Source organism: Diuraphis noxia, unplaced genomic scaffold, assembly GCF_037042655.1.
Source record: "Diuraphis noxia isolate RWA-SAM2 unplaced genomic scaffold, SU_Dnox_SAM2 contig0004, whole genome shotgun sequence".
In the NCBI taxonomy this organism is placed as follows: Eukaryota; Metazoa; Arthropoda; class Insecta; order Hemiptera; family Aphididae; genus Diuraphis; species Diuraphis noxia.
Genome location: NW_028301714.1, coordinates 66,299,876 through 66,316,197, shown reverse-complemented (window position 1 = coordinate 66,316,197; position 16,322 = coordinate 66,299,876). Strand labels below are relative to the sequence as shown.

At 30.2% G+C, this 16,322-nt stretch overlaps 2 protein-coding genes and 1 pseudogene across 5 annotated transcripts; all 3 read right to left on the bottom strand.

Moving 5' to 3' along the window:
- Positions 1 to 3,813: 3,813 nt before the first annotated feature.
- On the bottom strand, positions 3,814 to 12,596 carry mbt (serine/threonine-protein kinase PAK mbt). 3 transcript variants are annotated; one of them, XM_089225510.1, is made up of 10 exons: positions 12,455 to 12,596; positions 7,770 to 7,990; positions 7,086 to 7,364; positions 6,741 to 7,013; positions 6,535 to 6,681; positions 6,015 to 6,464; positions 5,791 to 5,935; positions 5,614 to 5,729; positions 5,381 to 5,545; positions 3,814 to 4,848 (listed from the first exon to the last, which is right to left on the bottom strand). In XM_089225510.1, the coding sequence occupies exons 2-9, from the start codon at positions 7,986 to 7,988 to the stop codon at positions 5,384 to 5,386; spliced, it is 1,791 nt and encodes a 596-aa protein (XP_089081636.1). In that variant the 5' UTR covers positions 7,989 to 7,990; positions 12,455 to 12,596; the 3' UTR covers positions 3,814 to 4,848; positions 5,381 to 5,383. The 3 variants fall into 3 exon arrangements, with proteins under 3 accessions (XP_089081636.1, XP_015374147.1, XP_015374148.1); XM_015518661.2 differs by having other exon boundaries at positions 3,814 to 5,545; XM_015518662.2 differs by lacking the exon at positions 12,455 to 12,596 and adding an exon at positions 8,399 to 8,671 and having other exon boundaries at positions 3,814 to 5,545.
- On the bottom strand, positions 11,308 to 12,596 carry LOC149056378 (ATP synthase subunit gamma, mitochondrial pseudogene; annotated as a pseudogene). The gene is made up of 2 exons (XR_016191367.1): positions 12,455 to 12,596; positions 11,308 to 12,208 (listed from the first exon to the last, which is right to left on the bottom strand). The product of XR_016191367.1 is annotated as an ATP synthase subunit gamma, mitochondrial pseudogene (transcript).
- Positions 12,597 to 14,106: 1,510 nt separating this feature from the next.
- LOC149056377 (52 kDa repressor of the inhibitor of the protein kinase-like) lies at positions 14,107 to 14,570 on the bottom strand. Its single transcript, XM_089225513.1, has 2 exons — positions 14,337 to 14,570; positions 14,107 to 14,264 (listed from the first exon to the last, which is right to left on the bottom strand). The coding sequence occupies exons 1-2, from the start codon at positions 14,568 to 14,570 to the stop codon at positions 14,142 to 14,144; spliced, it is 357 nt and encodes a 118-aa protein (XP_089081639.1). The 3' UTR covers positions 14,107 to 14,141.
- Between the last annotated feature and the right edge of the window lie 1,752 nt (positions 14,571 to 16,322).

The window sequence follows — 16,322 nt, the reverse complement described above, 5'->3', positions numbered from 1 at the left end:
GCCACTCATATAAGATCGCAAAATTCTAATTAGGTATGCTGGAAACCCTCGTCGACGAAGTGCTGCATCAACAAGTAACCGTGGAGCCGAGTTTAATACATTCTTCACGTCCAAGGCGACTTATGCGCACAACAGTCTTTTTTGAGACGGGCCACTAGCTGGCTGCCTTCTCCGCTATAGCAATAACACACTTCAGAGCGTCACTGGTCGATCTTCCTCGGCGAAAGCCAAACTGACAGTCACTGAGGCCGCTGGTGGCATCTATGTTGAGCATTCATCCTGCAAAGTAAGAGACGCTCGAAGAGCTTGCTCACTCTATCTAGCAGCGAGAGGGGCCGATAACTAGAAGACTGGGTCAGGGGTTTCGCATTACCTTTATACAAAAGCACCATCCTCGCAACCTTCCACCTATCCGGAAAAACGCCAGTCTCAAGGCACATGTTAAATACACTTAAAAACATAGCTGATCTCGCTCTAGCCAGCTCAGCGACCATTTCGTTAGGAACGTAGTCTGGACCTGGAACCTTACCCCTCGGTAACCTGGAAGCCATCAAGGCCAACTCAGCCAGATTGCACAACTCAACTTGCTGAGCTAATCCTACTGTGGCGACCACGCTGGTCCATGTTACAGCCGGCCGGGATGGAAATAGCGCGGAAGCAATAGCCAACTGTTGACCCTCGGGTAGAAGGGTCCTGGTGCCTAGCTTTTTCATCACTATCCTGTAGGGTAGTCCCCAAGGATCCTCGTCGACCAATAGACAGAGCCTTCTCCACGATTCACTCTGGGAAACTCGAATAGCCCTTCTCAGATCCTTCCTTGCAGAAGAATAGGCTGCTCGCTCTCTGTCCCTAGCCTCAATATCTTCTCTCCGGCCAGCGTGCTGATACCTCCTACGCGTTCTGCAGCTAGTCTGACGCAGTACAGCTATTTCATCAGACCACCAATGTACCGATTTACGACCCTTTACCAGAGTGCGGCGGGGCATGACGTGGTCACACAGGTCTACCAGCCAATGTGTCAGCATCTGCCCCGGTTAGGAGAGTAAGCTCCTGTGTGGAATATCGGCGATCCGTGAACGCCACTTCGACCAGTCCATCTTCCTGAATGCCCAGCCTTGAGCCACATGAGGTCCATTTCTTTCAAGCTGTGCCCCTCTAGAAATCTCGTAGGCATTTAAGTATTAGACTTTTATCCTTATTCCTTAGTATTTCAAGTAGAATAACTCTGGAAGTTTTCGTTCGAATTTTGATTGCAATATGTCAAAATTTTCAGAAAAATTATCTGAATCACATTTTGCTTTAAAACATATAGGTTGTCATTTGAAAAACCAAAGTTGGTATCGCTACAGGATACTCCTTAAAAGTTGTGAAAAATCTAAGTACTCAAAAATATCGCCTTTAACTACACTTAAATATTCCAAAAATCAGAATTTGAATATATGCATAATTTAAGCATAAAAATGGGGCGAGCATGCTTAAAAAATCACCCTGTATAGATACGTATTGTCGCTGATTTTTAAGTATATACATATTTTGTAATATTTGATTAATTAAATCTGATAAACAAATCTGACCTGACTATAATCATATAGGTACGCATTACCTGCAATAGAGTATAGATAGTATATATTTATTATTTATATATATATATATATATATATAGGGTGTCCCGCGTGGCGTTAATTTATCCATTGCGATATCTCTCGAAATAATTTAGATATCAAAATTCTGGGTTTTGGTAACTAAGTTTATTATTATTTTTTAAATTCACTATAGCCTTTTTGTAGGGTTTTGTTTTTCTGAAAATATTGACGGCTCGACATTTTTTTCTCGTTAATTCCCCGATTTTTAATTTTAGTTTCGAGAAAAATTGTGTGAATTATTTAACACCGTAGTGTTTATCATCATCATACATGTGAAACGCTGTGCCGCGTGCGTGCTCGTACGGCCTACCGAACGCTTTCAGTGTGCGTAGTTATAATTATATTTTATTTCTTCAAAACTAGAAAAAATATTAAAAATCAGGAAATGAATGAAAATACAATTTTGAAAGTCTGTACTTTCAGAAAAATATACTCTACAAAATGGCTATCTTTATTTTTTTGGAACTAATTAAATAAGAAATAATTTTTTTTAATTTTTTACCAAAACATTAAAATAAATTTAAAAATGAAATAATTGTAGTTCTCATCTCTTCTATTACTAGAAAACCAGAATTTTGATATCTCCATTATTTCGTGAGAGATCGCAATGGGTACCATCCTCGCTGCTCACGGGCTCACCCTGTATATATTCTATATTTTTACTCAATGGTACTACTAATTATTTGCTATAAATCTTGATATTATAATACGAGACCGATAATTTTCTGACATGCAAAGGTTAACAGTGGCGCCGAAGTCCTAAAAATTATTAGGGCGAAAAATATTTCAAGAGGCCCAACATCTATTAATATCGGAAAAAATGGTATACCGAGGAGAGGAAAATGGTCAATATGAAGCGGCCCTATATTAAATTTTCAAAATATGTCGGGCCGAGGCCCGATCTTAACATATGGTTTGGCACCACTGAAGGTTAATATGCACTTTAAGTAGGTATATTGATATGGAAAAATAAAAATATGGATGTTTCGCAATAATGTCAAAAATAATTGTTGTAATCTTTAAGAGGATGCGTCAAGAAACCACACCCGCGTGTTTTGTCTCGGCCGTACCTAAATAATAACTGAAACTGATATAACTAATATAATAGTAAATGTTGTGGGCGTGGCATATTTTAAAAACGTCTAACAGAAGAATCAATCAATATTATAATAATATGTCGCATTGTTGTGTACCAGTATCAACATAAAATATGTAGGTAGGTACTACTTATTATCATTTATTAGAGCCCTTTTTTTGTTTCGTATTTGTTCTGCATCTGCATCTGGATTGATTGTTAGGGGCGAGGCAAAGTTTCTACGTGACACAAATGTTAGCACAGTGGTAATTATTGTGACATTAAAGTTTAATGCATTAACCCAGAGGTTCTCAAACTTTTCAGGCCAGGCGCCCCCTTTTAGTTAACCCCAGACTTGAGCCCCCCCTCTCTCATAAAAATAATTTTAATAGTCATGTTTAGAGTAAAAAAATGTTAAAAACAAACAACAAATATTGATATTAATATTAATATTTATATTACAAATTTATTTTAAAATAAAATGTATTTTTTATAAAATATTTTAATTAATAGGCCAATTTTAATGTGATGGGCGGGCTTGTTTTTTGTCTTGCGCCCCCCTGGAGGGTCGCGCCCCACACTTTGAGAACCTCTGCATTAACTGATAGTTTATATAAGACACACGCAAAAAAAAACAATTCGGACAGAATATAGGATTTGGTGCATATTCTTGACGATAGCGATATGATGTGGTTACAAATCAGTCTTACAGACATACAATTTAGAGAATTGGTGTAGTGCCTTATGAATATATTAAAAAAATTCTCATAACTCGATTGAAAATTAAAATGTCACAAAAACCTACAATAAAACACTTGATATCCTTATCTTAAAGTTTTAACTTTTATAATAGGTTAATTAACTATTAAACCAAAAGAGACAAAATTACTGAACACAAATTGATGTGCTATGTTATACGTTTGTCGTAACATCGATAAAATACATGCGGTCGTGCGAGTATGGCGTCTTCTAAATCGATGACATTCTAATCAATTTCTACTCTGATAATGTAGAAATTTGAGATTTGAAACAACATTTTCATTTAATTCTGATGAGTTGAATACATTTGTACCAATAAAAAAAAAAAAGTTAATATTATTATTGAGTTTTGTTTTAATACTATATAACAACATATTTTAACTATACATTATTCGTTTTAAATTTAACTAAACAGACAGTTATTATTTATTACAATATAATACATATATTTTATATTGAAAAATAATAGTTATAATTAATAATTCATAAAAATAATCATATTTTATAAGTAGTCAATAAATAATAATCGTAAACAAATAATAAATGTAAATAAAAAATACTGATGGATTACAACATAAGATATTATTGAAAAAACAAATATAAAAAAATAATATATCAAGCACTAAGTTTTTGATCGAAAATATGATGATTTAAGGCGGGTAACGCAATATGAATTGTATTTCAATAAAAATGAATATCACATAGTAGAGTTAAAAAAGTGTACATTAGTAACTAATCTGTGTTAATTGTATATTGAACAAGTGAAAATAACAACAAAATAAAATACATAATTTTGTCATTAATAATAAGTAAAAAAAAATCTAACATTACAGGTATGTAGTAATGAAGTTTGTATTGGAGCAGCAAAAAAAAAAAGGATCAGTACACACTGAGATCTAATAGGTTGTGTTTGGTAGTGAATATTTTGTTTACACCAAAAATTCATATGGAAAAAATAATATAAAAATGTCAAATAGATAATACCAACAAAAATTTCAAAAGATTGTCTAAATCAATTACTGACTAGAAGGTAAAAAAATTTAATTCAATCATTTTAAATACTGATGTCAATAATAAACAATTAATTAAAAACAATAATTGGAATGTTAAAGAATTACATTGAACCGTGTGTATGTTTACTAAGTTCTATAAATGTCTAATCTTAAATATTAAACAGCCTTACAATAACCTTAAAATACTAAATGTTATCCTCGGTGATTATGGCCAATGAATAACCTAATAGTTATGTTAACAATAAAAGAGCATAACACACAGAGGCGTGGTTACTTTTATAATATGTATGTTAATAACCGTGAAATCAGAAGTTTAATGATCCATATAAATGTCAACATTATTAATTTGAAACCCACACTGTAAAAACATAAGCATGGTAACAGTTCAATAGAGATTAAATATTTATAACTACATAATAACTAGATAAGTTATATGTACAAAAAAAAAATAAAAATATTTATTACCCGAAGTAGAAGGCACTTGGTTAAAAGTGAAGGTACACTTTAAAAAATTAATGTGAACCCTACTTATACTCCATATTTGGTTATCTATTCATATACAATAATGGAGAATTGATTTGATGAATCCTTATATTAAAAAAATACATTTAAGGCACTAATTATTCAACATTAAGTAAGTCATATTGAGCTTGTGACAAAAAAGTGAAAAGATTTTCGATGTCTAATAACTATTACATAATACCACATACAAATGCAATTATAAAAAATACAAAAATGAATTGCATTTAATTTTAAATGTAAGTTACATTTTATAATTAACTTCAATAATACACAATTTGGTAGGTAAAGAAAAAAAATTGTTATATAATTAAAAAAGTAAAGTAATAATAAATAACAAAAATTGCACAAACGAACAATGAGTCGTTTACCTTTTAACAGTTACTGTGTCTGGATCCTCGTATTAATGGCACTAGTAGTGAAGGAGGACCAGCTAATCTTAAAAATGGATGTTGTAGTAGTTCAGCAGCAGTTGCTCTTTGCGCTGGATCCCTGACTAATAATCTTTCTAAGAATCCCTGAAGTCTGGGTGATATCTGGAGAAGCAAAATTAAATTATACACATATATACATACATAATATTATTTAACTTAAAATAACTTACTTTATTTGAATTTTTAAGTTTTGGTGGAGGCATGTCACGTATTCTTCGCATAGCTTGCAGAGGTGGTTCATTAAAGAAAGGTGGTTCGCCATCAACCATTTCAATGACCATAATACCTAGAGGAAAGTTGATATTAAAAATAGTTGGTAAAATAATATAATAAAAATTAATTATTACCTAACGACCATATATCAACTTCTGGCCCATATGGTAAACGTGAAATCACTTCAGGAGACATCCAATAAGGTGTTCCAACTAATGATTTTCTTTTAGGCAATTCTTGAGATACTTGAGCGCAAAATCCAAAATCAGAAATTTTCACCTGATAGGGAATTCAGATAGTAAAATATATATTTACATTTTACAATATATTAAATTTGATAGTAGTTAAAAATAATTACTCTTCCATCAGTAGTCAAAAGAATTGAATCACTTTTTATATCTCTGTGTATTACCCCCTGTGAATGCAAATATGCCAATGCTTTCAAGCACTGCTTGCAAACAGTAGCAATCTGTTCTTCATCCATTCTAGTGTGTGTTACCATATCAGTTAGTGCTCCGCCTTCTAAATATTCCATTACAACCCATAATTCATCACCAACCAAAAAACTGTCATACATATCAACAATGTTAGCATGGTGATAATCTCGCATTATGACAACTTCATTGAACAACAATTCTCTACGCTGTTGCTTCCTTAAGTCCATTTTTTTTACAGCCACTTTACGACCGGTTATTCGATCTGTAGCTATGCAAACAGTACCTGTTGACCCTTCACCAATTTTTTTAAAACTATCCAAATTTTCGCGAGGATCTCCTGGACTAACAACAAGTTGAAGAGCAGCCCTAAACTAAAATACACAGTCAATTTTGAGTATTATTGTTTTACAAAAATTAAATTTTGAAAAAAAAATTAAATACTTGTTCATGTGTAATGCGTTGTTGCTCATGATGTTGTTTTGTGGCTATACTAGGAATTGACATTGTACTAGCTGTTGATATACCATTTGTGGTTGGTTTAATAATTTGGTTCTGATCCTGATTTCGAGTATGACTTTGAGTTATGCCCTAGAATTAAAATTGCATTGGTAAAGAATCTAACTTACAAAAGAAATTCTAAGATTTACCTTGTTTGTACTAACAATTTGGGCATTGTTAATAACAGGATGGGTACGATTTGGTGGCACGGGAGTATTGGCTTGTGATGTTTGACTTCCAGATGGTGAGTCAACTACTGAGCCATTAGAAAATATTGTTGGAATATTTCCATTTTGCACAGGATGATATGAATGTGATCCACTTTGATCAGATATTATTGTTTGGCTAGTAGGAGTATTGTTCTGATTTATTCGTGATACTGGTGTTTCTTGACCAGACCATTCTGAACCTCCTGGTTTTATCTGTATGGAAAAATTATAAAAGCTATAGTCATAATAAAATTAAATAATCACAGAACTTGTTTTATAACTTACAAATTTATTGCTGTAATCAAGTTTTGTTTGAGTATTGTTAGGTGTTGGATATTGTGGTAAATTTTGTGTTACCAAACTCTGGTTCATTACTAACACTTCATTTTCTGGCAATGGTGGTGGTACATTTGGATGTTGCCTTCGAATACGTGGTGGACTGGAGGAACGCAACGAGTTTGAACGTGCAACATTAGATGTTTTTGGAAGTCCAGCTGTTTCATTATTTCGAATGTTAACAGGATTATAATTGATTTTTGGATTATTTTCACCACGCACAATAGTCTAAAAGAAATATAACAAAATGTTATACTTAATATTTTGTATAACATACAATACAAAACATATCAAAAGCTTAGAATTTTGAGAGAAACGTTAATTTTTAAAATATTTTTGTGCATTACTACTTTACTAATATTTATACTTAGATAATAAAAAATAAAAAATCGCTTTGGTATATAGTAGGTTTCAAAAACGCCTTGTCATAGAGTAGGTTACTATAATATATGCATCGAATAAGAAGATATTATTGAGCGATTCTCAACTAAACCCAAAATAGTTTCTATTTTCTACCATAAACAGCACTTAATATTTAAGATTGGTGCATTTTTTTTTTTTTTGAACACATAAAAAGAAACATCAGTGAAAAATCAATAAGAAAGTGGTAAATGTAAAATTGTATATATTTACCTTTAAATCCAATATTTCAGTAGGGGTGATTTCTGATGGATCAACAAGAGGTAATGGTCTATTGGTACTCTTCAGTATTTGATTATTACCAACTATGCTTGCCCATTGTAAAGGCAAACCTATAAATTTACCTTCACGTTTATCGAAGCCAGTATGTACTCTGTGTTCAAAATTTGTAGGTGAAGATATTTGAGGTTTTTTCTTTTTCTTTGAGAACATTACTAAACATTATAATATATTTTGATTTAATCAATATTTCATCAGACATTTTTATTTGTTAATATTTAAAAATTAAAATAAACCAAACAATCCTATTTACAGTAAATCACTCATCAGATATTGCTAAAATTATAAACGTTTTTGAAAATATGTTTTACACAATTTTGAGAAGTTGAAAATTTAAAACACAATTTACGTTTTAAAGATAGGTATGCAGCTTTAATTTCTTTTCAAAGTATAATAGATTTGGAGTACTCCGATTTTCATAAAAATACTCAGAATAATATTTTGCTCGGGAATATAAAATTAAAAAAGTGATAGTAAAAAATATTAGGTAAAACTTATAACTTTGATTGTGGTAAAAGAATTATTTTCAAAAATGTTAATGTTATCTGAAGTAATGAGTGTACATCAAATGGAATATCCCATATTATTATGGGACTTATATTGAAATAATGATGTAACTGGTTCCTGAAAACTTTGAAGTGCAATTGGATGTTTTGGAGATAGTAAGAGACTAAGCAGTTATCAAAATGTCTTTTTTGATCCATCTAAAAAGCCATACAGTCATATGGAAATATCAATAAAATCACCTCGTCCCTGAAACTTATTTCAGATAACACTAACATTTTAGAAAACAATTCAATTAAATCAATAATACATGTGGTAAATGACAATATTTTATAAGAGACTGTGAAGATTTATTAATATTGTGTTTAACTAATATAATTTAGATATACTTTTATACTAGTAAAAGCAACTAATGTATACTCATTCATTTATATATATTAAGATTTATTAATATATATAAATAAGAATTTTCTTATTATATATGAATGAGTATCCATTAGTTGCACGATTAATTAAACAGCTTTTACTAGTATAAAAGTATATCTAAATTATATTAGCTAAACACATTATTAATAAATTTTCACAGTCTCTTATAAAATATTGTTATTTACAACATGTATTATTGATTTGATTTAATTATTTTCAAAAATGTCAGTGTTATCTGAAATAATGAGAGCACATCAAATGGAATATCCCATATTATAATGGGACATATATTAAAATAATGATGTAACTGGTTCCTGAAAACTTTGAAGTGCAATTGGATGTTTTGGAGATAATAAGTGACTAAGCAGTTATCTTTATTGAAGGACGTTGTAAAATATTTCTATTTATCAATTATCATACAACATATTTTACTGTTATGAAACATATTTCATAATATTATATAGGTACATAGTGGCTCCAAATTATATTAAGAATTTTTTTTAATAAATAAAAAAATGAAAATTAACTAATTTAAAATCACCTAATAAAAATATACTATTTAATATTTTTAAATCAATAATGCATGTGGTAAATAACAATATTTTATAAGAGACTGTGAAGATTTATTAATAATGTGCTTAGCTAATATAATTTAGATATACTTTTATACTAGTAAAAGCTGTTTAATTAATCGTGCAACTAATGGATACTCATTCATATATAATAAGAAAATTCTTATTTATATATATTAAGAGGATGCCACACCCGCATGTGTTGTCTCCGTCATACAAGTGCGTAGCATAGCAAATTTTACGCTCAGCAGATCAAGTTTATCTCCGTTAATTTAAAATTTAGAGTGAATTGACCTATTATAAAAATTAAAGGCAATATTATTACCGAAAGCATCTCATAGGCTTTTTATTATATTTTAATTTTAAACCGAGTTATGAGTATTTTTAGATATAAAAATAATTTACAATTTTAAAATAGTCATAACTCAGTTTAAAATTAAAATATAATAAAAAGCCTATGAGATGCCCTCGGTAATTATCTTGCCTTTAATTTTTATAATAAGTCAATCCACTCTTAATTTTAAATTAACGAAGATAATCGTGATCTGCTGAGCGTAAAATTTACTATGCTACGCACTTGTACGACGGAGGCAACACATGCGGGTGTGCTACCTCTTAAGAAATCTTAATATATATAAATGAATGAGAATACATTAGTTGCTTTTACTAGTATAAAAATATATCTAAATTATATTAGCTATACACATTATTAATAAATCTTAACAGTCTCTTATAAAATATTGTTATTTACCACATGTATTATTGATTTGATTGAATTATTTTCAAAAATGTCAGTGTTATCTGAAATAATGAGTGCACATCAAATGGAATATCCCATATTATAATGGGACATATATTGAAATAATGATGTAACTGGTTCCTGAAAACTTTGAAGTGCAATTGGATGTTTTGGAGATAATAAGTGACTAAGCAGTTATCTTTATTGAAGGACGTTGTAAAATATTTCTATTTATCAATTATCATACAACATATTTTACTGTTATGAAACATATTTCATAATATTATATAGGTACATAGTGGCTCCAAATTATATTAAGAATTTTTTTTAATAAATAAAAAAATGAAAATTAACTAATTTAAAATCACCTAATAAAAATATACTATTTAATATTTTTAAATCAATAATGCATGTGGTAAATAACAATATTTTATAAGAGACTGTGAAGATTTATTAATAATGTGCTTAGCTAATATAATTTAGATATACTTTTATACTAGTAAAAGCTGTTTAATTAATCGTGCAACTAATGGATACTCATTCATATATAATAAGAAAATTCTTATTTATATATATTAAGAGGATGCCACACCCGCATGTGTTGTCTCCGTCATACAAGTGCGTAGCATAGCAAATTTTACGCTCAGCAGATCAAGTTTATCTCCGTTAATTTAAAATTTAGAGTGAATTGACCTATTATAAAAATTAAAGGCAAGATTATTACCGAAAGCATCTCATAGGCTTTTTATTATATTTTAATTTTAAACCGAGTTATGAGTATTTTTAGATATAAAAATAATTTACAATTTTAAAATAGTCATAACTCAGTTTAAAATTAAAATATAATAAAAAGCCTATGAGATGCCCTCGGTAATTGTCTTGCCTTTAATTTTTATAAGTCAATTCACTCTTAATTTTAAATTAACGAAGATAATCGTGATCTGCTGAGCGTAAAATTTACTATGCTACGCACTTGTACGACGGAGGCAACACATGCGGGTGTGCTACCTCTTAAGAAATCTTAATATATATAAATGAATGAGAATACATTAGTTGCTTTTACTAGTATAAAAATATATCTAAATTAAATTAGCTATACACATTATTAATAAATCTTAACAGTCTCTTATAAAATATTGTTATTTACCACATGTATTATTGATTTAATTGAATTATTTTCAAAAATGTTAGTGTTTTCTGAAATAATGAGTGTACATCAAAAAATTAAAAATGGAGTTTTTGATAAAATTTATTTTTTTTCAGTGATAACTTGACTTCCAGAAACAATATCAATAAGATCAGAAGTGATTTTAAATTGTCTTTTTCGATTATAGTCTAATGATAATTTTTCATTCAAAGTCTTAATATTTTTGGAAGCAGCATCCATGGCTATCATACGAGCAGAGTGTTCACACAAGCTATTTTCTACCATGGCAAAAAATAAAAGTGAAACAGTAGAAAATTCAATATAGCTTTTCATAGTTTCTTCTTCTATTTCTTCTAAACTTGCAATATGAGCTACTGAGAGAAGAAAGTCTGTGTTATAAATGGATATCCAGTCAACTTGTGACGTGCCTTTAGTAACAATACGGTTGTAAAACATCTGACAAGCAATAAATTCAGCATAATTGTATTCATTAAATATTTTTGAAGCTTCTAGAAATGTGGGATTATCTTTGCCAATTTTGAAAACTGTGAATAAAATGTTAGATTTATAAGATTTTGCTAGCAGTTCCTCTGATTTTTGGCCAACACACACAACTTTTGCAAATTGTTGATCAGGCCGGTTCAGTTCTTGTTTAACTTTTTTCACGACAGCCGTATGTAATCCGCCACATAAACCTCGATCAGAAGTGATCGCAAATATCAGATGGTTTTGAATGTGGTCGAGCATATTGATGTGTGTATATTTTTTGTAAAATGATAATGTGCCATGACCAAATGGTCTTACGTCCTTTAGCAGGCGCTCTGTCTTGGCCATTTTTGCAGCTGACACAAGTTTCAGGGACGAGGTGATTTTATTGATATTTCCATATGACTGTATGGCTTTTTGGATGGATCTCAAAGACATTTGGAGAGTAGTGTTGGGCCGTTGGGCGAGCCACAAGACAATGAATTGGAGCGTTTAGGATCTAGAGACAGGAAAGAAAAAACAGAGAAATCATGCAATTATCAAAAAGAGTTTGGTGACAACATACGTCACTAAACCCATGTAGTGGGTAGTCCTAGGGGTAGTACCTAGGGGTAGTCAAGTCGTACGCGGAATAGGTCGGAGATACTACCGATCGACCCGGTCCGCGAACCCTGAGGGCACGTCGCGATACGACACGCACTGTTGCTATTAATTATTAATAATAATGATCATTTTTATCGCTTACCTCTCACGGACGGCTGGCTGGCTGGATGCTGCTACGACCAACTATGGTGTTTGCCGTTATATAATTAAAACCTGCAGACGTGATTTCGATTCGGGATACTCGGGATAGGAATGTATGTGAATGTTCAAACGATGATCACGTACAACGAAAAAAACCGATTGCGAATAACAATTGACCGCGAGTTTAATGAACAGACGGAATTGAAAATGGTAATAAGCGATCACGTACACAGAATTGACAGTATCCTAGCAATACAAACATCCTATAGTGCGGGGCAACGGAATGGAATGTAAACAAAATAGATTATATACAACCAGATAGTGCACTCCCCATTCGGCCCATGTAATTCTCAAAAATGCGAAAAACTAAAACCTTCTCAAATCAGTGTCACCACGAATAGGGAAAATAATGTTAATAAATAAAAACAAAATACATATAAAATAAAATAAAATATTGTTTATTTACTACGCATCACTGCTTTTTTGACACCATTCGTTCGGGATAGATTACACATTTACACAGCACTGCTGGTTGCCATATATCATTATAGTAAATGATCTAAGCCTCATAGCCAGCTCCACAGCTGATATAGATAATATATTAATATGCATAGCACAGATATAAAATATTATATATTATAATATAATATATATAATATCATTTTTTATATTTTATTTCTGTGTATAAAAATATAATCTATATAATATATAAAAAAGGAGACAAAAATGTATAACAAGTCATCAAAGAACGGCTGAAACGATTTCGCTCACTCTTTTTTTGTTTGGGTCGTAATTGCTAGGAGAAGGTTCTTACAGATGAAAAATTTGAGAAAGTTATCGGGTTAGAGAAATATGATGAGGGTGTGACTAAATTAAAGTGGCGCCATCTGCCCAGTAAAAAATAAAATAAATAATATTAATATGTTTTGGTAGTCAAAGGCAACCATTTAAACAAACAAGTGCTCTCGAGAGCAGCTGGACTTATTTTTAGGATGGACATTTTTGTTTATTTATAAATGGTTGCTTTAGTGACGGTTATTATTAGCGGTTATTATTGTTCTATATTATTAGTGATGGTTATAAATATATTTATCTGTTAGTCCTATATACATTCTTTATTCATTTTTGCGACAAAGTTTGGTATAGAATTTTATTAGACATATCACATATGGGCAGAAAATATGGTAAGTTAGAAAATGTTATACCTAAATATCATTGAATTGAATATTTAAATTGTCCACAATATATTGAAAAAAGCGGGTAAGTCGTGGATGTCGCTCTGCTGTACAATAGGTAAAAGTGGGTTATTGTAATGGATGGAATTAAATTTGAATCCAATGATATTATATCATTGTATACGAAAAACGATTCTGAGCGAAGACGGTTTATCTGTCTAGGATGTATTATAGATTATTAAATATTTTCAAATCTTGGATTTAAAAAGAAATTTTTTTAATAATTTCTAGTTTAAAATAATTTGCGAATTTTCGTGATTTTTACGTATGTTGTCAAAATTTGAACTTTAAATGCTCATAAAAAAAAACTGTGACTATATACAGTGGCGTATTTTCAATTTTTTTATGGGGGGGGTCCAATAATTCCAACATAATATAGATAGGTAGGTACTGATATAAAGAAATAGTTTTTAATAGATTATAAGAATAAAAAAAAAGTTTTTTTATTATATTTTATAATTTTAAAGTACAAAATCTAAGCGTCTTTTTTTTTTTACTAAGTTCATCTAAAATGTCTTTTGGTAAGAGAGAATCTTTTCTATAAATGGACATCATAGCCAATCCATTAAGTCTATTCTAGAAAAAAAAAACATAAATCTTACACAAATAAAAAAATAATATTTTACTGAATAAAATATTAACACTTACTTCAGAAATTGTATTACGTAAGTACGTTTTTATTAACTTTAATTTCGAAAATGTTCTTTCATTTGACGCAGTCGATACAGGGAGTGTTGCTAGAATTTGAAGCAAATTGAATATACCAGGATACATGTCTTTATTGCATATATTCAATGCATCAATTGCATTATTTGGCTTGTCGCTCATGTTACTTACTCTGCTTATCTCTGGACAGAGAATAAATATTACGTAGGTAAACATGGTTCTAAATGAATACTAATTGTCGACCAGTTGACTCCAAAAATTACATTAATGTTTTATGTTATTATTAAAAATAATAAATTCCTTACGGCTCACATCAGATCAATGAGCTATTATTATTATTTACAAATTTATTATATATTTAATTGGTACTTACGTAATAGATCTAAATATCTAAATTAGATATGTTAGATTAGGTTGTCATTAGATAATCTAATGTATTTTATTGAAAAAATGTAATGCAGTTCGCACTCGTAGCCGACGCCGTCGTTCAGTAACGAAATACAAACGTCAAACATGAAGTAAATGGTTCTATAACAATTTCCTCGTTTACAAAGCAAAAACTCATATAGATTAATAATAAATATCTATATTGTCCTATAGAAATAGTTTATTGGAGAATGATGTGAGTCGTCAATTCCTGGCGATAAGAATGTTTTGACTGTTACGAGAATTATTGATGTTTATCTATAATACGGGTATATTATAAAGTGGTAATACATACAATACAAGGAAAAGTTTAATTACGCGTGGCGGCGGGTTTTTGATCGTTCGACTGTTGACTAATTTTAAACTATATTTCATTTAAATATTTTGTTCACGGGAAAAAACCATGTCCACACGTGCTTACATAAATCGGGGTCTGCAAATATGTAAGAATTTTTTTTTTTTTTGAGAGATTCTGGGGGGGGTCCAGTACCCCTGGACCCCCCCCCCCCCCCGTAAATACGCCACTGACTATATATTTCTTTTAATTTTCAACTGCTATTGTAAAAATATATTATGAACCTTGTATTAATTTTTCAAATCTTATATATAAAAGTAAAATTTTTTATGCATTTCTAGCATAAAATAATTAACGAATTTTCGTGATTTTTACATAATATGTTGTCAAAATTCAAACTTTGAATGCTTGTAAAAAAAAATTGTGACTATGTATTAATTTTATTTTGCAACTGCTCCCTATTGTAAAAATATGTTAGGAGCCTTGAACTAAATTTTCAAATCTTAGAATTAAAAAGAAAAACTTTTATGAATTTCTATACAAGGTGTAACAGAAAGAACTGATTTTTGGAATAACTTTTGTTCTCATTAATATTTGTAACTTTTTAGATTCTGAACGAAGTGATGAATGTATTGATTTTACAATGATGTGTTTTTTTTTTTTTTATGTTTTTTTTTTGTGTCTGTGTACAGGATAACTATAGTCGAAATAATGCTTCGATTTCAAACTTTGGGGGTGGTTTCCGATGTAAAATTGAAGATCCTTGGTGCATAATACAGGTCAAAAGCTAACAGTTTTCAAAAAAATCGAGAAAAACAAAAAAAAAATGACGGAAAAACGGGAATTTTTACGCAAAACCAGTTTTCGACCAAATCGATATTTTTATATGGTTGTAATTCAAAAACTAATCACTGTAAATACTTGAAATTTTCACCAAATGTTAATGTTAGTGATATCTATATACAGTTTAATTTTCATAAATGTTCGACTTTTTGAGTTATTTATTATAGACCACTGAAATTTTCAATTTTTTTTTGAAGTGTCGGTAAAAAAATGTTGGACGACCAAAAAAACTTGAAAATTTAATACATGGTTCCTTATGAGTTTTTCTTATTGTAGCTAAAAAAAATTAAATATCGTAAGTCACAATTTTTTTTAATAAGCGTTTACAGTTCAAAATTTTACGAAATCTGTCGAAAACGCGAAAAATTTAGATTGGCATTTTCTTTACATGATTTAATTTTCAA

What these genes read in the sequence shown, in the direction of transcription:
- LOC149056377 (XM_089225513.1), bottom strand. Translation starts at nt 14,570, where the DNA reads ATGTTTACCTACGTAATATTTATTCTCTGTCCAGAGATAAGCAGAGTA. An exon ending in TACGTAATACAATTTCTGAA is followed by an intron (nt 14,265 to 14,336) that starts GTAAGTGTTAAT and finishes TTTTTTTTCTAG; the next exon opens with AATAGACTTAATGGATTGGC.
- mbt (XM_015518661.2), bottom strand. Translation starts at nt 7,988, where the DNA reads ATGTTCTCAAAGAAAAAGAAAAAACCTCAAATATCTTCACCTACAAAT. An exon ending in AACGCATTACACATGAACAA is followed by an intron (nt 6,465 to 6,534) that starts GTATTTAATTTT and finishes TGTGTATTTTAG; the next exon opens with TTTAGGGCTGCTCTTCAACT. An exon ending in TTTTGACTACTGATGGAAGA is followed by an intron (nt 5,936 to 6,014) that starts GTAATTATTTTT and finishes ATTCCCTATCAG; the next exon opens with GTGAAAATTTCTGATTTTGG.